The sequence below is a fragment of the Hyalella azteca genome, unplaced genomic scaffold (assembly GCF_000764305.2).
Source record: "Hyalella azteca isolate HAZT.00-mixed unplaced genomic scaffold, Hazt_2.0.2 contig2091, whole genome shotgun sequence".
Classification (NCBI taxonomy): Eukaryota; Metazoa; Arthropoda; class Malacostraca; order Amphipoda; family Hyalellidae; genus Hyalella; species Hyalella azteca.
The window spans coordinates 25,109-45,953 of record NW_025932378.1 but is presented as its reverse complement, the minus strand read 5'-3'; the positions used below and the strand labels follow the sequence as shown (position 1 = coordinate 45,953).

Sequence of the window (20,845 nt, the reverse complement as noted above, 5' to 3'; positions counted from 1 at the left end):
AGACGATGAAGAAACCAATAACCCGTTCACTGTGGCTGCTACCTTGCTCGGTGGTTCGCCTCCTGTGGCGCAAGGGGAACTCGCCCGGGGCCGGCAGCTGTTGGCCCCTGGAGCGGCAAAGGATCCACCAGGGGGCGGGGGGCAATGTGGGGTCAAGCCGCAAGGGGAGATGCCCAACACCCCCCCGCTCACAGCAGAGGAAGAAGGGAGTAGCCGCCCCGGACCCCTCTTTAAATACTTTCGAGGCGAGGGCCCCTCGGGGGCCCGCATCGGTGCCTGCCGGACGGTGTCGAGCCGTTTTGGACAGGCTGGCAGCAGCCCTTAGGGTGATTGGACTCCGGTCCATTCACCCGCACCCTGGGCCGAGGAACTGGAGGGGGCGGAGGGGAGTGGGGGAGAGGCGAAGAGAGGAGAGGAGGGAAAGGCGGCACGAGGGTCGGAGGAGGAGGAGGGGGATCGAGGGGGAGAGGATGAGGTTGTGGGGGGGAGGCAGGGAAGGGAGAGAGTGATTGAGAGAGTGATTGTGACGTGGAATGTGCAGAGATTGTCAATGAGAGAGCATAATAGGAGGCGTTTGAAGAGAGTGCTAGAGAAGATTGTGAGGAAAGGGTGGGAGATTGTGTTGTTGAGTGAAATAAGTGCGGATGATGAGGGTGTGTTGTGGCTGGGAGAGGATGAGGAAAGAGTGGTGGTGGTACATGGGAGGAAGTCGGCTGTGGTGTTGAGGGGTGAGGCTTTAGAGGTGTGGGTGAGAGATGGACAGAAGAGATGGTTTGAGGAGAGAGTGACTGCTGTGGTGTTGGGAGGTTTGCGACTGGTGTCAGTGTATCAGCCTGTGTGGGGAACGAATGATGACGGTAGGGAGAGGTACAGAAGAGCGGTTGAGAATCAAGTTGCGTGTGGTGGAAGTGAGAAATTGATTATAGGGGGAGATTTCAACTCGAATGTGGGAAGAGNATCACCCGCCAGCTCAAATCCAGCACGATATCGGGGGAGCAGAAGGACAGATCCAGCGCCGATGATTCTCCCGATTGGGTGCAGAATCGTGTCTTGGCTCCTGTGTTGAGAAGGCAAAGGTCAGCCTCCACTAAAAATTGCTCAACGATGTCTCCATGTTGATTGGTGTTTGTATCTCCCCATATTGGGTTTCTGGCGTTAAAGTCCCCAATGATCAGGTAAGGGGGCGGAAGTTGGCGGCTAAGCTGTACGAGATCATATATGGACAGAGGGTACCGGGGAGGGACATAAATGTTGCAGACTGTAAGCAGCCGGTGGAGCTGGAGGCGCACCGCGACTGCCTGGAGTGGGGTTTGGAGGGCTATACGCTGGAATGCTCAGTCGTTACTTATGAAGCACATTAGGCCATCGCCCGGAGCGCCCCGAGCAGCCTGCGAGTGGGTGAGGACGCTGTATCCACTTGGAGGCCGGGCCACAAATTGCCCCAACATGCTCTCTTGGAGGCCCGCGTGGGCCAGTCCGAGGTCATAGAGCAGTGGCAGAAATTCACTGGAATTTGCGCGGTATCCGCGGCAGTTCCATTGTAGTATTGTCATTTCACAGTTAGGGCTCCGGAGGGCGTGTGTCCATTGAGATGTCTGATGGCTCTACTCGAAGGGGCTTGCTCGAGGGCCGTCCCGAGGAGACAACAGGGGTACTGTTCAGTTTAGATATAGATATCGGTTTGGGTAGGAAAGCGGGTACATTTGGTGGCATGGGGTAGTCCGCTAGCAAAGACGAGGACGATGCCCCATGTCGTTTGGCTGCGCCTTCGCCTTCTACAGACTTGGATCGGTCTCGCGGGCGTCTGGCAGCGCGAGACGGTGATCGACGGCGTGCTGGCGCCGTCGAGGGTTTGGAGGACGATGATGAGGGTGGTGTTCCTGCCAGTACGGGAGGAGGGTCCTGACTGAAAGGGTCGAGAAAGTCTAAGAAGTCTCAGGCGAGGGTGGTGGAGGCATGTGTGGAGAGTAGTCTGTTGTATGATTGTCAGGCGAGAGTGTGGTATGTAAAGGATATGAATCGGTTGCAAAAGTGGATGGATAAGTGTTATAGATACGTGTGGAGTGACCGGAATGGCCAGCCTCTCAGGCAAATGCAAGCGAGAGGAGTGAACATGTGGGATGTGAGGAAGTGTTTGAGTGTCAAGAGTGTGAGATGGAAGATTGAGAAACGTGTGTTGGAGCGAGTGGGGCATGTTATGAGAATGGGAAATGAGAGACTGACGAAAGCGATGGTGCTAGGATGGTATGAGAGGTTGGAAGGTTTCGGGAAGATGAAAGGGCGTAAGAGGAAGACTGTTTTGTACAGGAAGCGAATGCTGAAGGAAGCGGGAGTGGACTGGACTGATGTGGAGCGGCTGAGCAGAGATAAGGATGGATGGAAGAGCATGGTGAAAGAGCGTATGGAGCATTTGTATGAGTGGGAATGTCAGAGAGGGCATGAGTACGTTTGGGAGGCAAATGTGGCGAGACTGAACAGGAATGTTAGAAGAATGAATGACTGGGTGTGTAGATACGATGGGTGTGGGAAGGTCTGCCGAAGTAAGGCGGGCCTGACCAACCACCAGAAGCGCATGCATAGAGTAGCTGAGGAGCGAGTGAGGTTTGTATGTAGCATATGTGGCATGAGTGTTGAGACGGAGGGTGCGAGAGTGAACCATGAGAGGACGTGTACGGGAGGAGCGAGTGGAGTGGGAGACAGGAGACAGTGCGGGAGGTGCAATACGTGGATCCCGAAGGGGAACTACGCGAGGCATGTGAGGGGATGTATAGNATCTCGTACGAAAAGTGAAACTAATACGGCAATCTCGTACAAAAAGTGAAACTGATACGGCGATCTCGTGAGAAAAGTGAATCTAGTATGGACAATCTCATGAGAAAAGTCAACCTTAAATGTGCAATCTCATTGAAAAATGAAGCGAACGTCTGACCTGCGGCGGCGGCGCGTCTGTGAACTGTTCAGTCTCGGGCGCACGGCTGCCTCTGACTCTGTCTCTTATACACATCTAGATGTGTATAAGAGACAGGTCTTTGCGTATCCGTAAGAGAGCCAGGTCGTTACCAGAAGGGCGTTTTGCCATCTCTGTTAGTCTGGACTCTCCACCCGAGCCACTCGGCCATGATTGCATCTGAGACCGCACAGCCTCGGGTCTCATTGAGACACGCAAGCCCCCCCCCCACGACAAGGGCGAGATGGCACGGGGGGGTAACAAACAAGAGATATCAACGTGGATTACGAGTAGATGTTATTAAAACAACGTTTAATCAACATTATATTGACGTAGGTTGTCTGGTGGGTTATATATATAAAATATATACAATACAATTTTATCTTACCGAGGTCCGAAGTATCCAAGAACTTCAAATGGTTTGAGGAGTCAGTGAAAGGCCATATTAACTGTTTAGTGTCATACTGTTGTTCATTATCTTGCTGATCCTTTATTGAAAAACCATTTATATCTGCCAGTATCAGGGTATTATCAGCAGTGCCTGATGACTTATCAGGAGCGTGGTCACGTGCGATGCCTTGCAGAGGCCTGAACAGCGTGTGTAGCTGCAGCCGACGCTTGCAGAACACGCCGTAACATTCTGGAATATGATGGCAAACTGACGTAAAAACGTTAAAACTGACGTAAAAACGTTAAACCTGACGTAAAAAGGTTAAAACTGACGTAAAAAGGTTAAAACTGACGTAAAAAGGTTAAAACTGACGTAAAAAGGTTAAAACTGACGTAGAAACGTTAAAACTGAGGTAAAAACGTTAAAACTGCGGTAAAAACGTTAAAACTGACGTAAAAACGTTAAAACTGACGTAAAAACGTTAAACTGACGTAAAAACGTTAAACCTGACGTGAAAACGTTACAACTGACGTGAAAACGTTAAAACTGACGTATAAAGGTTACAACTGACGTAAAAACGTTAAAACTGACGTAAAAACGTTAAAACTGACGTAAAAAGTTAAAACTGACGTAAAAACGTTAAAACTGACGTGAAAACGTTAAAACTGACGTAAAAACGTTCCGGCAAAATGTGAAGGAAAATAAAAATTGCTAAGACAAAGGCTACGGCCAGACTAAAAGCGTTCACGTGTACGCTGACCGACGCTTCAAGCAGAGCGGCGCCGCGCCGCGCGTATGGTGTCCAAACTAGACGCTGAACCGCTCAGCTTACTGCGAGTCAGTGTGTAGAAATGAGTGTCTACGAGAGACTAACAGCCGTTCTCCTTGAGGAAAGTTTAATAGGGAAATAAAAGATAAATTTTAAAATCCCATATTTACTATATTTCGTCTTTTTAGGAATCCATTCAGATGAGATTAGACAGATATTTGATAGGTTATAGATGATGAATACCTCGCGAGTCATGATGAAACGCCACTTGAGTTGGTAGGTGATGTAGCTTACCCATTACTTCCAAACTTGATAAGACCATACCCCCGCCAAAACTTAGATGAGAGCAAGAATATATTCAACTATACAGACTATCTAGGGATCGGCGTTGTGTAGAATGCGCATTTCGAATTATAACTTCACAATTCAGAATTTTAACGAAATCCAGCGAGACCAGCATGGATAATGCTGTAGAACTAACTAGAGCAATTACAGTTTTGAACAACATGATTCTTGCTAGGGAGAACTTTAATATATACACGGCATTTACATCTATAAAAATAAATGCATCGAATGAACAACATGAAACTATAGTATGATTGCTCCTGTTCATAGAAACAGCTCTAGAATTGCAACAGATACTCGGAAAAAATTTACGAATTATATCATATCTGATGCAGGAAAAGTAGCTTGGCAGAACCATATGCTGTGAATGAATAAACAATAAGAATATCCAAGAACATCGGTGAGAGGCATCCCAGATTGCAGGTACCGCCTCAACTGTCGAGAGCAATGCTTCGACACCTATCACTCATGGCTTTCAAGAACACTGCACGGTGCACGCGCGTGTCCGCGTCGAAATATTTTTCTCGAGTAATGTCGATTTTCCACCGCGCGGCAACGCGTGTGTACGCTTGAAGCAGCTTCAGCCTGTAAGCGTTAAGTGTGCCCACTCTGGTAGAATTACGTACATATAATATCGCAGCGTGAGCGCGCGTACGCCTGCCTACGCGCCAACGCTTTTAGTCTGGCCGCACCCAAAGAATTCTGACAAGAAGAGAATAGAATATATACCATAAACAAGTAATAGGTAGAAAAAATTATCAGACAAATAAAGTTCTGACAAGAAGTAAGTAAATGAATAAAGGAGAGAATGACCAGAAATAAATTTTGAATGCTTGATCAAGCAATAAAAGTTGTATTATAAATTACGAAGGAATAACGATAAAATTTTTTCGCAAGTAACAGAGAAGCAAGTCTGCTAAATGAATAACATATAAAAAAGTAATAAATTCAAGTTACCAGAAGTAGTAAAGCCTATTTTCCTGATGGTTAAGTAAGACGACGGCAGACTCTCCCAGGCTCTGCTCTGCACTGTCCTGTCAGTGACGCTGTGTACCTCGTGGCGGGTGCACGCGCCGCTCACGCTCTCCTCGCACTCGCTGCACCACAGCTCTGCAAGAAAAATGATCGATGATCTTAAATAAAAATGTTGACCCTACAGCTCTGCAGGGAAAATGATCGATGATCATAACTTAGAGAAACTATCGAAGATCCTCAGCACACATCTGATAAAAGAAAACTAATAAGTATTACTACTAATATTTGGCCTAATTAAAAATGTTAACTAGCCCATCATTCCATGATATGTCAATTTTTAAATATTAGCAGGCATCGGACTTTTTTTTAATTCATTGCAGAATTGTTTCACCAATATTAAATCAATGGATATTTAGGCAAGCAACTGAGAACTGAAAACTTTTCTATATAATTAATAGTAATACGGCGGACTCATAAGAAAAGTGAAACTAATACGGCGGACTCATAAGAAAAGTGAAACTAATACGGCGATCTCGTGAGCAAAGTGAAACTAGTATGGACAATCTCATATGAAAATTGAAACTAATACGGCAATCTCGTACGAAGAGTGAAACTAATACGGCGATCTCGTGAGAAAAGTGAAACTAATACGGCGATCTCGTGAGAAAAGTGAAACTAATACGGCGATCTCGTGAGAAAAGTATAAAAATGTTGACCCTACAGCTCTGTAAGAAAAATTATCGATGACTTTAAACTAATCTAAATGTTGACCCAACAGCTCTGCAAGAAAAATGATCGATGATCTTAGATAAAAATGTTGACCCTACAGCTCTGTAAGAAAAATTATCGATGATTTTAAACTAATCTAAATGTTGACCGTACAGCTCTGCAGGGAAAATGATCGATGATTTTAACCTAGAGAAACTATCGAAGATCCTCAGCACACATCTGATAAAAGAAAACTAATAAGTATTTCTTCTAATATTTGGTATAATTAAAAATGTTAACTAGCCCATCATTAAATGATATGTCAATTTTTAAATATTAGCAGGCATCAGACTTTTTTTTTTAATTCATTGCAGAATTGTTTCACCAATATTAAATCAATGGATATTTAGGCAGGCAACTGAGAACTGAAAACTTTTCTATATAATTAATACTAATACGGCGATCTCATTAGGAAAGTGAACCTAATACGGCAGACTCATAAGAAAAGTGAAACTAATACGGCGGACTCATAAGAAAAGTGAAACTAATACGGCGATCTCGTGAGTAAAGTGAAACTAAAACGGCGATCTCGTGAGAAAAGTTAAACTAGTATGGACAATCTCATATGAAAATTGAAACTAATACTCGTACGAAGAGTGAAACTAATACGGCGATCTCGTGAGAAAAGTGAAACTAATACGGCGATCTCGTGAGAAAAGTGAAACTAATACGGCGATCTCGTGAGAAAAGTGAAACTAATACGGCGATCTCGTGAGAAAAGTGAAACTAGTATGGACAATCTCATATGAAAATTGAAACTAATACGGCAATCTCGTACGAAAAGTGAAACTAATACGGCAATCTCGTACAAAAAGTGAAACTGATACGGCGATCTCGTGAGAAAAGTGAATCTAGTATGGACAATCTCATGAGAAAAGTCAACCTTAAATGTGCAATCTCATTGAAAAATGAAGCGAACGTCTGACCTGCGGCGGCGGCGCGTCTGTGAACTGTTCAGTCTCGGGCGCACGGCTGCCTCTGACTTTTGCGCAATAAACAATAATTATTCAAAGATAATCTTGAGACTATAACATAGGGATAATTAAACAGAATTATCACTGTACGAGTATTTCTGTAAGAAAATATTTCTCGTAATCTACTCATAATATGAATACATTCAAAACATTCGTCATAATTATTTTGAGGGCATTATCCTAGGAACGGATGAAATAAATGTTTTAAACCAGAATACTTATTTTTAAAATGTTTCATTTATTCATTTCTCATCCCTATTGTCTTGTTATGTCAAATATATTAAATTTAATAACNCTTCTCAACATCTTGTTGCGTTTAATCTCTTCAGTAATTCTGAAATTTTAGACTAGCGGATTATGCAAAGGAATAATATAGACAGATTTTACAGCAACAATTAGAAACGATCAATAGTTATCCCTCCAAGGTTGAAACTGGAACAAAGCGAAATATATTCTACTGAAGCATAAACAAAACTAAATGCCAATTTACTCACTTGAGCATGAGGCTTGTCGTTAGTGACCTGAGTGTTCATTGCTGTTGGACGAGCTAACATTCCCAAACCAGAACATAATTCGGTTCTGGCACTTGAAGCATCCAAAGCCATTGAAGTTTTGATGGGATTATTTGAGATGCAGTCTATGCTTGGCTGTATAGCTTCTAGTGTCTCAATGTAGCTTCCGACAAGAGACGTCGTACTTAGCTTGTCCTCAACGTTTACATTTTTGTTTGAAGAAGATGCAAGAAGGAAGTCTGAATTGCCATTGCTACAGAATACAGATGAATCAGTTAAGGAACTTCCTTTAGGTGCCGGGTGTTTGTGGTCAGTGCTCTGCTCCTGAGGCTGATGAGCAGCGCTATAGTACACTAAAGTATTGGTCACTGAGGCACCAGCTGTGGAATACGTAACAGGTTGGCCATAGGTAGTTAGACATTGAGGTTCTGAAGCTTTGGAGAACTTAATGTGCTCATCATGAGATGTTGAACATTGAGATTCCAAAGCATTGGAGTGATTATTGGGTTCATTATTGTGAGATGTTGAACATTGAGGTTTGGAAACTGGGAAGTAAATAATGTGCTCATCACGAGAAGTTGAGCATTGAGATTCCAAAGTATTGGAGTGATTAATGGGTTCATTATTGTGAGATGTTGAACATTGAGGTTTGGAAACTGGGAAGTAAATAATGGGTTCATCATGCGAAGTTGAGCATTGAGGTTGCAATGAAGCTTGTGGTCCCGACAGCGTCATCACATCAGATGTGGTGATTGCCTTGGTATTGCTAGTGATGAGTAATACGGTAGGAATAGCCTCATGATCATGGTTCCTAGGAAAAGAAACTGAATCTCCTACATCCTGTTGTGATGGGACTGTTTCTATGGGCGTTGAGAGAAAAGAATTTGAAGAATTGAACGTGACTGAAAGTGGACTGATAGAAGACGAGTTGCACTTTTCTGTTGAAATTTCTAGATATTTCTTCTCGCTGGCAATTGACTCGTCTCGAACACACATCGCGGGAGTAGTGCAAGAGTGGTTCACAACGTCACTATTTTGTATAGGATGAACGTCATAATCAACAAATTCAGATGAAAAGTTGATAAGATTCGTGGGCGTTGAAGTGAAGTTGAGCATTGAGGTTGAAATGAAGCTTGTGGTCCCGTCAGCGTCATCACATCAGATGTGGTGATAGCCTTGGTATTGCTTGTGATGAGTAATACGGTAGGAATAGCCTCAGGGTCATGGTTCCTAGGAAAAGAAACTGAAACTCCTACATCCTGTTGTGATGGGACTGTTTCTATAGGCGTTGAGAGAAAAGAATTTGAAGAATTGAACGTGACTGAAAGTGGACTGATAGAAGACGAGTTACTCTTTTCTGTTGAAATTTCTAGATATTTTTTCTCGCTGGCAATTGACTCGTCTCGAACGGACATCGCGGAAGTAGTGCAAGAGTGGTTCACAACGTCACTATTTTGTATAGGATGAACGTCGTAACCAACAAATTCAGATGCAAAGTTGATAAGATTCGTGGGCTTAAAATACCGGTTTGAGATAAAACGGAAATCTAAAATTTTTTGTCATAAATATATTTGTCAAAGTTTGTGTGCGCGTGGGCGCCTCTCCGGACACCTCGCACCTGAAGGCTCCGTCCGCCCCCACCGTCACGTTGGTCACGCGCACCTTGCCCCCCGACGACTTGTAGCGTTGAAGTTCCACACACGGGCGTCACTAAGTCAATTCTTTTCTCGGGCGAAGTGTCAAGGTATTTCGAGCACGGCAATGCAAGCGTTTCACAACAAATGTCTTGATTCAAGTTAACATCGTCTGGAATGCTATGAATGGAAGAAATAAACTTCCCACCACACTTACGTGAGATACCACTATTGAGTTCATTGAATCCATTACATTTTTTCTTTAAATTTTTGTCTTTTGAACAAACAGAATATGAAATCATGTCTGAAGAGTTAGCTTCAGAAATATCTCGTTTCTTTGGATTGTTCTTAGAACATTGTAGATTCTCTTCATGAATTGTAGCAGTGGAACTGTTGGACTGTCTATCTGAGGAAGAATGACTTGCATTGACATTTTGATAGCGTGTTAGAGGCTGCTTGACTGGAGGACTTGCTGTACAGCCTCTGTCAGTCGGGTGTTCTGAATAAGCCGTTTCATTCTCCAGACCAGCAGTGAGAATATCTTCAAAAGACGTGCCGATTTTACAACCGTCAAAGGGTGAACCACAAGCAAGTGCTCTATGCTCTATAGTAGGATCCACTCCAAGAGTGTCTGGATGGTGACTTGCAAGCTTAGAAGATGAATCTGAAAGCGAATTCTGGCTTCTTCCAGTCGAAACATTCGAGATTCTCGCCAAACGTGCTTTTTTCTCAGGCGAATCTTTAGCCAATGGGTCCTGACCAATTGAGTTTTGGTTCATTGACGCATACAAGCGCTTAAATCTGGCCTCATGGGAATAGGTTTCAGGAAACTCCAGACTTGATGAAGCATTATTACTCCAAGGCAGACCCTCAGTCATCTTCCGTTCATCACCAAGACCACAAGATTTTTTTATCACAAGCGGCGAAGTGGCAGGATTTGAATGTTGTGAGACAGAAGATTGTTGATCTGATCGATTGATTGTGGCAACGTCGCATGGGGGAGGCAAACAATCTTTGGAAACGCTGGGAGTTGTGAAGGTGACCGAGTCATGTGAGACACTAAAAGACTATTTGTTGACATTCCAGATAGCGTGAAGGCAGGGCTTGTCTCAGCATTTCTTGATTCAGCCACTGATGGCGTACCTGAAAGAATTAAAAATTAGTCAATATAATTACACACTCCTAACCTGAACTCTTGAAACTATTTGGAAATTATGCATCAATGTATCATCAGAAGTACAATTAATGAAGAACTTGTGTAAAGCACTTCATAACAGGAGATTTGAGTACCATTCCATGAATAAGTAGGAATTCTACCAAATAATAACACAATAGGGCATGCAGTCTGTCAATACAAATGATAAATATAAAAAACATAGGGTATACTTCAGTCCCATCCCTTACTAGTCCTTGTAGAGAAAGAACTGAGGAACGTTATTTATTGTTCTTTTCCATACTTCGGCCCTGCGTCCGAAGCTATGTCAAGAGAATTAAAAGTCTTGTTCAATAGATACTTTCCAAGCGTTAAACTCCATATTGTTCTGGTTAACAGTTTCAAAATCGGTTCTTTCTTTAGATATAAAGATATGCTCCCTGTTCATATGCGATCGTCCCTGGTTTATCAATTTCGTTATGCACAATGTGCATCTGCGTACGTCGGTATGACTTCACGCAATCTTTATTCCAGGATCGCTGAGCATAAGGGCAGGAGTTGTATATAGGACCGGACAGTTGCTATCGCGCCCCCCTCATTCGGCTGTGCGCACTCACGCCGAGCATTGTGATGTGCCTGTTTCTGACAGAGACTTTAGGGTGTTAGCTTCTACCTCCGGTACTTCAGATTTGCGTATCTTAGAATCAATGTACATTTTTAAGCTTAGGCCCAGTTTAAATTCAGCAGTGAGCTCCTATCCCCTTGAAATTGTGAATAGATAGGTTTTTATACCCTATTACTTGTAAATTTAGGTTCTAATTGAGTTCTGTGCTTTCAATTTTATTAACTTGTGACCTTCTATGTATATTCTAGATTCTACGAACTGACGATGGAGCTGGACTCTGAAACGTTTTCTATAATGATATGAATTTTTTTGACTATTCTTTGCTTTTAAATTTTTAGTCTAATCACATAAGAGACGTCCCGTAGCTGCCGATGCAGACGGCAAGTTTGACTGCTCGGGCAACCATGACGACACAAGAACGATAAAATTGTCAAGACTTAATTCAACAGATTCGGTACATACCAACCCAAATTATTCTTCATAACAAAATGACTGACATACCGAATTTTCTGCATGTGATATACGTTAAACAAGTTTCTGGCAAATGAGGCAGGACGAGGGCAGAGGCAGGAGCGTCGCCCCCGCGCTGCCCACGGGGGCCGTCAAATTAAGCCTCGGCCCAAACACCGCAGCACCAGGGAGGGGGCAAAGCTAAGCCTGCTTAGCCGCACTCAGCGCACGTAGTGTCCTGCAGGTCTCTTCAAATTTTACGAGCAAATGAAGAAGAGATAAAATAAGCCAGGTTATCTCGTGCCTTCATACAATATATTAGATATTATATATTGTAATGCTGAATACTTGGAACTTCACCAGAAACGAAGCCAGGAAAATTATGACCAAAAATTCAGCGCAGTTACCTCAAATTTTTCTGCACTAAATTAAACTTTCTAGCAGAAGCATCATAAATGTAATATTATTTTGGATATTATGAACAGTATGGAATAGTCGGCTTGGCCGTTAATGAGGTTAAAAAGAATCTTTAAAATGACTGTAAAGACCAGGGGTCTCCAAACTTTTCAATGAGCGGGCCACATTATATATTTCTCATATACACGCGGGCCAAAGGAATAAAAAAATCAGTGCCAGCAATTTTATTTACTCAAATATTAAAGTATAAACATAGAAATATTAAAACATATCTTTTTGGAAAAAATCGGGGTAAACTAAATATATGCCTGTCTTAATGCCTATCGAATGATGCTGTCGTTTTGACTTCAAAATTTCATTAAAATCCTGTTCCAGATTAGATGAGCCAGTTGTAAGAATTTATTTCGAGTTATCATCAGAAAATTTGCTCTATATTTAGATTTCACATACTTCATTTTGGGAAATGTTTGTTTACACAAGGTATGTTGAACCGAAAATGGAACCAAAACTGCAAGCAAACTTTATCAAATTTGGAAACTGATCAGGCTGTAGGCATTTATCAAACTCAATCTGATTTCCTTCTTTACAATTAGTCTTCAGTCTGTCATCTGTCCGGAGATCAATAATTTCCATTTGAAACTGAGTTGGAAGATATTCAGCATTGCAGTCAAATGGATTTTGAAAGAGCTGTGCTCCCTGAAACAGAAGCAGTGAAGCCCCACTCGGCCTCCATCCTCACAATATACGTACAGTTATGCACAACTGATTGGTTGTAATGCACAACACATATCTACCAGTATTAGTATCTGTACGTCACACTTTCGAGAGAGAGGAAATCTGACTCGGGCTGAGCGCCACCAGTCAGCAAGCCCCAGCTTTGAATAATTATGCGATGCAATTCATAAAATAATTATTTATTAATTTCACGACTTCGTCCGGCGGGCCGGGTGAAATTATGTGGCGGGCCAGATGTGGCCCGCGGGCCATAGTTTGGAGACCCCTGGTAAAGACCATGTTTTAATTAGAAAACACATGTCTGGCGTAGACAGAACGAGAAAAATGTGAGCAATGCGTATCACGAAGCTTAACATGCAGATTTTGTGTTAAAAATCCAAATTCTAAGGAAAGCCAGTTCCTGCGTTCAGACGAGTTTTTACTAGGTAAATAAGGTCAATATGACACGTTGGACGCATTGCGACTATATGTTGAATTTGCGGTATTGCTGCTCATTTTTAGTAGCGCCAATATCTTTGTTGCTGGTTTATATTATTTAGACAAATCGTTGGAATGTAATGTCATGACGCATCCAAATCATTTTTTTTGTTCAATATTGGAATTTACTGGTAGGTACTGTCATAACGCTTCAAAATCACTCTTTGGTGAATAATCTCGTGATTTACATATTGACGATATTCGTCAAACACGTTTAAATATTTACTTACTAGACATGGGAGCTCAAGACAATAATAGTTAGATTGAATAGTGATTGACGCCTTGTATGATTAATTGTTCACTTGACCACCATTGTTGCTCAGGAACATCAATAAAGTCACGTCTACGACAGCAGTAGCAAAATAGTGCTCAACTTACGTCTGGATGACAAACATGTGTAAAAACAGAACAAAATTCGATCAGACGGCGTATTCCACAGAAGAAAAATCCCTAGCTTAAAAAGAATAGTTAAAATTATTAAAAAGTCATTAGAAGCCGGGCCACACTGCCTCCTGCCTCCCTAGTAACATCATCTGTATGAGGCGGATTTATAACAACACATTTTCGACTAACTTAGATATATATGGATGATTGTGAGCGCCTTTTATGATTTTATGAACCTCAGCAAACGTCCATCTGCCGCGGACATGGCAATTTCTTATCACATAAGAGACGTCCTGTAGCTGCCGATGCAGACGGCAAGTTTGACTGCTCGGGCAACCATGACGACACAAGAACGATAAAATTTTCAAGATTTAGTTCAACAGATTCGGTACATACCAACCCAAATTATTCTTCATAACAAAATGACTGACATACCGAATTTTCTGCATGTGATATACGTTAAACAAGTTATTTTCGTCACTGTAATAATGGCACAACTACTTAGATTGAATACGATGGGGTCTGTCTTATATGGCTGCTCACTCATTGTCAATTGCACGCTGAGAGAGCAAGCTTTCTGGTGTGTAAATGAAGACTAATTTAGGCCATTGCCATCATATTGCTACCGTGCTTGAAGGTTGTTTTAAACCAAATATAGACTGTCTCTTATACACATCTAGATGNAGGAATTTTTCAAAGCTAGTAAATGTAGTATTTTTGAACTTCCTTTATACTACATAGATAGGAAAAATGTTGATGTTTATGCCACTATATTTAGTTTTGCAATATTCCAATTAGTTTTGCTACTAAAACAGTTTTATGCCGTGTCGGAGGTCTGTTCCGAGTCTGTCTCTTATACACATCTAGATGTGTATAAGAGACATACACAACCCTGCCTCACTGCACTGTCTCCCACAACCCTGCCTCACTGCACTGTCTCACACAACCCTGCCTCACTGCACTGTCTTCCACAACCCTGCCTCACTGCACTGTCTTCCACAACCCTGCCTCACTGCACTGCCTCCCACAACCCTGCCTCACTACACTGCTCGCTGGTCAGCATAATTTCCGTATTTTTTAACCCATAGCAATAGTTCACATGCACCAACTCATAACTTGCCAGTTCGTATAAGAAAATGACCTAGTCTCCTAGTCAATCATTCTGGATCATTAACTTAAGCCAATGTATTAATTCTGGTCAAACATTGAGCTGCACTTATTAGTAGTAATAAACAAATAATACAGGCTGTGTGCCCAGAAAGTCAATTCAGTAATACACACAAAACATGAAACAAACCAACAAGTTTAGCTTGATAATTTGTGCTTGCAGTGACCATATATACATTTCATAAATAATAGCATAGCATGTGATGGAAATAAATTAGTTGATAATAACACAGTTCAACAATTGAATTCAGTTTTGTCTTCCAATGAATATAAATAATTGTTGCATCGTATTCTAGCAAACATTCATTTACCTGTGTAGAGAGAACTTGAATGTTGAGATGAGGCAAGGCAAAATATTGACACTCTTAGTGAGAAATCAAACCTAAGCCACCAATGGCTAGTGATATTCACACAATGTACTAATATGAACATGAAATATTTATTTCATGTGATTTTTGGATTATTGGAGACACTGATAGATGAGAAAAATTATCCAGTGATGGTAATTGTATTTTTTTAATCACATATAAAGTTTAGTTGCTTGACAATGTAGGTATAAGCAACTCACCTGAAGCAGGTAGCCTAGCTACACGCTCCCACAAGCGTCTGCAGCAACACAGGCCCCATGGCTGCTCTCAGGTAGATATTTCAATTTAATCCAAGTTCAATTCAGAATTTTAAATAATTATGTGCAGTAAGTCTCTAACGAAAGACAACCAAGCATGAAAAACACTGTAAGCTTAGTGTACCGGAAAATATTACACATCAATTATTATTCAGTTAATTTCTGCATACTGTATCATTGAATCTAATTCAAGATATAAATACCAAGAAATATAGTGCCACTAATAAAATTTCATGTATGGTAAAAGCAGATCAGAAAAGGTGCATGAAAATTAAGCTCCTTGTAAAAAAATTAGGCTTCGCCAAGTCATTGCTGCTGCAGTCTGTTTCAAAATAGAGGAGCAAAAGGGGTACAAGTAAATGGTATTAACAATACCGTCAACCGGGGCTACTCGGGACAATTTCAAACGTTTTTCATTCATAACTTCTTACCATGAAACATTTCATAAACAAGTTTAGGCTCATTTCAAAGCTCTTTGCAAGGGCTATCACATGGCTTCTCCAAAAAAATTCCATATGCTATTCGTAAGGTGCCAGAAGCAAAAAAAGTGTCCCGAGTAGTCCCGTCGAACAGGGCTACTCGTGACACTTGGAATAAAACCTAATTTTAAAACATTTGAAGCATGCAGAGCGTACTCATCCATTACTAACAGTACTCTGAAGTCCTCCTCTTTCATTGTAGATGATCTAGAGGTAGAATAAATGACATTTTCTGTGATTTTTACTTGTTTTTCCTTTATTGATATATTACCATTTACATTAATTACCATATTATATTACCGTATCCATGAACAGGCCATTGAGCATTTCAACTACTGGTACCTTGTCCACTGCAAGCTTCATATCAGCATCCTTATAGCATTTTTTCTGTATCTGTAAGCTTACAGGACGGCTTGTAATTTCACGCCACTTTAATTGGGTTTAGTGAATTTACTATAAAAAAGATTGTGAAAAACATACCTGAAACAGAAAGGAATGTTTTAGTGACAACCATCATATGTTTTGGAGAAATAAATCATATTTTAGGTCAATTACTTTTCATTCTATGATGCCTGGTGCACAATTCTATATATGACATTCTATGCACAATTTTATGATGACTGATGATGCACTAATTTTTCTATACGTTAAATTTTTTTCGCTGAGCAAGGTAAATGTAATCAATATTCTTTGTTTTTAATCAATTTTTTTTTCTTAACTGGAGCCTTTGCTAACTGAGGTTCTACTGTAAATGTGTTTTTGGGGGTGTCCCGAGTAGCCCCGCCGTGCAGAAATGGCCGCCATTTTTTTGGGATTGAGGTATGTAAATTCCGCAAATAAAGTTTTCATGCCATCACTTGTCTGCCACTTTTTTCTAAGGAAAATTTTTAATATGGCAAATATTTTTTTTTACTACAGACCTTAGCAGAAGTAGCTTTTCAAAATATCATTTTTCATCATTTTTTTCAGGAATTTTTCAAAGCTAGTAAATGTAGTATTTTTGAACTTCCTTTATACTACATAGATAGGAAAAATGTTGATGTTTATGCCACTATATTTAGTTTTGCAATATTCCAATTAGTTTTGCTACTAAAACAGTTTTATGCCGTGTCGGAGGTCTGTTCCGAGTAGCTCCGGTTGACTGTATGGGGAAAGTATTTTGGGGAATAATTGCAGGCAGTATGGGGAGAGTATTGTGGGGACTAATTGCGGGTGGTATGGGGAAAGTATTGTGGGGACTAATTGCAGGCAGTATAGGGAAACAAATTAGGAATGGAAAGCAGAAAATCTGGAGCTTTGAAATGAGCCTAAACTTGTTTATGAAATGTTTCATGGTAAGAAGTTATGAATGAAAAACGTTCAAAATCGTCCCGAGTAGCCCTGATTGACAGTATCCAAGTTTGAATGAATGATGTCAAAATAATGAAAGGTTAGTTACTGGCAAAAATGCTAATTTTTCCTAGTAATCGCTATATTGCATATGAACAATAAGAAATTTAAGGATCCAATTAAGTTGATTCATTCAATTTTAACGGAGTCCAGAGCTGGCAGCAGTATTCAAGGATAGGTATTACAAGGGCTCTGAATAGTGTGATCATCGGTTCCGCTTCTCTCGTTCTGAACGTCCGCCAGATCCACCCCATCTGTCATCTACCTTTTGCGGTTATTGCCAGTATGTGATCACCAAAATTGACCTGATTGTTCATCAACACTCCTAGATCGCGAACGAGTTGCTTCTCTTCGATTTCTGAGTTGTCAGGTGCCAGGTAGCAGTGATCCATTCCAGCTCTTCCGGTTCCTCTGTACCTCAGGACGGACAGGACCTCAAACTTGGTCCCGTTGATTTCAAATTTACTAAATCCCATGTCTCCAAAAAAGAAGTCAATGAAATTTGACCAAGTGTCAGGTCGTGATGTCATTAGTGACTATTCCGTCACCTTCTGTGACGTCACTATTCACGGGTCACTGCGTATATAAGCTCGGTGAGCTGACTGGCAGTCAGTCTTAGGCAGTCTTAGCAGAGTCTCAGTCTTAGGCAGTCATCATAGAGCCTGCAAACTCTAGACAAGCTCACGACGTCTTAGACTCCGGCACTCATACCAACACACAGTGTTGTAATACTCTATCTCCAAAATTACTGCACATACTGTGCTTTGATCCTGTAACTTCTATCTAGTGTATCCCATGAACCTATCTGCAATACTTACACTTAGATACATCATGCCACTGTGCAGAGAGTGGATGAATATTGCAAGATCTTTGGCGACGCTTCAGTAGCTAAATTTACACCTTCAGAAGATCTTACAGACACATTTAGATTGAAATTCTTGCATTTAATATATTTGTCAGTCTTCGGCCAACTATTTAAAAAAAGTAAGGTTTCCGGTATGTTGGATGCATCAGGATGCAGTGAAGCTTGTCCGGAAATCAGTTGCGATGAGTTCCCGCAAAAAAAATGTAAACATCAAGTTTACGATTACGTAGTTGCGGCCACATTAGAGCGGTCAGACTGCATTATCATATGTTCAGTTGACACTTGCTGTACAATCAGAGTATCAGACTGTAGGGTAAAATTAGTAGGGTAAATTAGTGTAGGGTAAAATTAGTTATTTGGGGTAACACATGCATTGAACCTTGTAAATAAGTTCGTGGCTTGTAAATAGTTTTTCATTACTCAGCGCATAGTGGCAAACCACAGATTTTTTAGAATCAGTTCATTTTTAATTTCCTCATTTACGGCTTTACCCAAGATTTAAATCAATTTCTTATGTGTGATACTGCTGGTATCCAGGATACTTTACTGGTCTACTTATAGGACTCACAAATGAACTTGAGGGAGAGTCTAAACAACTCTCTGCTTTGCCACTATGACTCAGCGTAAATGGCTTTTCATTAAAAATTACCCGGCGACGCATCTTAAAATCACCAGGCGACGCTTAGGGCTTAAAAACCCATATATTGGCGAATGGCGATGCTGCATCCACCCTCTGCACCCTGCCACCCTGGATACACGTCTTGTTATTATCCTTCCCTGTCCAATGAATATTTAATATGTTATTCGGACAATTTATAAACGAACCAAAACTCCTCAGGTTCTTCTTCAATTGATTACCAGATCTTCTAGATCTGACAGAGACAGAACCAGACTTACCAGAGTTCTGACAGACTGACAGAGTTTTTCCCAAATCCCAACTTTGACACAAGTTCCAAGTCCAACAATTAACCACATAATAACACATTTACATATAAATAGAAATTTGTAGAGTAAATTATGCAAAAATAAACACAAAGCCAAAGTTTATTAGGTAGGTAGCAATTATTTGGCTAAACTGGCACTGGCACTTGGCAAGTTGGCAGAATGGCAGTCACTGTCAGACTTTGACTAACAAGGTAATGTTTAAACTTTAAAATTATTTATTTGTTTGATAGGAAAATTGTTGCCTACCTACTACCTAGTACCTAGGCTACTAAGCCTAGTGAGTAGTGACCTATCATTCTATGTACTCAGCATAGAGGCAAAGCAGAGAGTTTTTTAGACTCTCCCTCAAGACTCAAGTTCATTTGTGAGTCCTATAAGTAGACCAGTAAGGGGAATAGGGGATGCATGCCAGAGGCCAGCAATCCCAGCATTGCCCAAGACCAGCTGCACCAGCATATCTTTCATCCTCCTTTCCGTGCGTAAGCCTGCTAAACTGCTAAAGGGCAGAGTAGACTAAGGGATTATATGTTAAAAGCCAAAGGTACAAATACCCTTCATGGAAATTAACCAGCAAGCTAGTGAGAACTGAGAAGTAAGCCACCAATACAATCGCTGTACGCCGTATTTAAAACTGCCCAACAGCTCTATCCCATGCCGTCTAACCTCCTCACGATTTTCGGTAAGCAACTCCCTACGCCATACCGCTGTTGATATACACAGCCAGAACTCCAGCCCGTCCGTTCGTCGCAGCTGCTTTCCCCCGGCATAACTCTACCTCCACGCATACCCTGTCTCCCCGCCTTTTTTCACTGACTGCCGGACGGCTTTTCTTAGTTTCTGCTCACTTGACTGCATTACGCTATGAAAAGAGGATCTATAGTAGTTGTAAACTAACCTAACCTAATTCGGATAAGCATCAACGGTCTGCGAGAAAAGCCTCCAGTTAGTCATGCGATAATGGTGGAGAGTCGGGGTAAGTGTGGGGGGGAAGAAAAATGCTGGGGGGAAAGTAAGGCAGGGAAACAGTGACGCGGGGTTAACGTCTTGCGGATTAAGTAAGGTGATGACGCATAACCGTTTGGTACAGTTCACATTTGCGACAATGCAGTGTGGTCAGCGGACACTTAGGATAACAGCATGTGTAAGAAGTGATGGTATGGTTGCGAGTGGAGTAAAGTCTATCCTAATTAGTGAAGAAACGCATAGGGAAGAGCCGAGCCTGTTCGAAGCCTCTCGGTTTTCAATCAGGGCCTTAAGCCCACAGGTCCAGCGAAGGCGTATGCTGACCGCTGACGGTGGCTTACTCCACCCACGTGACTATTCCCTCATTTCAATAGGGCTCACAGACGAATGATTGACTGTTCCAAGACACTTTCGATCGTAATATTACCAGAGATTGAATTTTTTCAAAATAGTTCATTTTTTTTAATTTCAGCGAATAGTGTTAACATAGAAAGTTTATTCACACCGGCCGTCTGATTTTTTTTCTTCGGCGAGATCACGAATTTCGCAATTTAAATTGTTTACAAATAAATGTTGCGTATCTAGGGTTAATACAAGCTAATTTTCAGTACGTCGTAGAATGAATTAATAATTGAGGCAGGAAAGTTTTTGAAAATTTACAATATATTACACCTTGCATTACGTTACTTCTTCACATCAACTAGAATAGAATAGATGTTTCGGCTTTGAAGAAATAGGCCCATGGCCTGTTGCCGATTCTTGAACTTTTCGTGACTTGATTCACAAGGGATCCGGCCTTTGGGCCCCGATCTTTCCATAGCTGACGATTGACTGAGATAGCTGCTGGACTTATTGC

General features: G+C 41.5%; 2 protein-coding genes across 2 annotated transcripts; both read right to left on the bottom strand.

Moving 5' to 3' along the window:
• Positions 1-321: 321 nt before the first annotated feature.
• On the bottom strand, positions 322-8,778 carry LOC108669346 (mucin-3A-like). The gene is made up of 8 exons (XM_047885026.1): positions 7,664-8,778; positions 7,122-7,180; positions 5,410-5,549; positions 3,269-3,587; positions 2,224-2,356; positions 1,784-1,906; positions 967-1,298; positions 322-814 (listed from the first exon to the last, which is right to left on the bottom strand). Exons 1-8 carry the CDS (start codon positions 8,675-8,677, stop codon positions 322-324), a joined length of 2,613 nt encoding a protein of 870 aa, XP_047740982.1. The 5' UTR covers positions 8,678-8,778.
• Positions 8,779-8,791: 13 nt separating this feature from the next.
• LOC125179340 lies at positions 8,792-10,768 on the bottom strand. The gene is made up of 2 exons (XM_047885032.1): positions 10,720-10,768; positions 8,792-10,458 (listed from the first exon to the last, which is right to left on the bottom strand). The coding sequence occupies exon 2, from the start codon at positions 10,191-10,193 to the stop codon at positions 9,228-9,230; it is 966 nt and encodes a 321-aa protein (XP_047740988.1). The 5' UTR covers positions 10,194-10,458; positions 10,720-10,768; the 3' UTR covers positions 8,792-9,227.
• Between the last annotated feature and the right edge of the window lie 10,077 nt (positions 10,769-20,845).

Excerpts from the sequence above, each read along its gene's own strand:
- LOC125179340 (XM_047885032.1), bottom strand. The coding sequence starts at position 10,193 with ATGACTGAGGGTCTGCCTTGGAGTAATAATGCTTCATCAAGTCTGGAG.
- LOC108669346 (XM_047885026.1), bottom strand. The coding sequence starts at position 8,677 with ATGTGTGTTCGAGACGAGTCAATTGCCAGCGAGAAGAAATATCTAGAA. Across the intron at positions 2,357-3,268 it reads ACAACCTACGTCAATATAAT|CCGCTCCACATCAGTCCAGT; the intron begins GTTGATTAAACG and ends ATCTCTGCTCAG. Across the intron at positions 1,299-1,783 it reads CGCCCGCGAGACCGATCCAA|GCAGTCGCGGTGCGCCTCCA; the intron begins GTCTGTAGAAGG and ends ACCCCACTCCAG.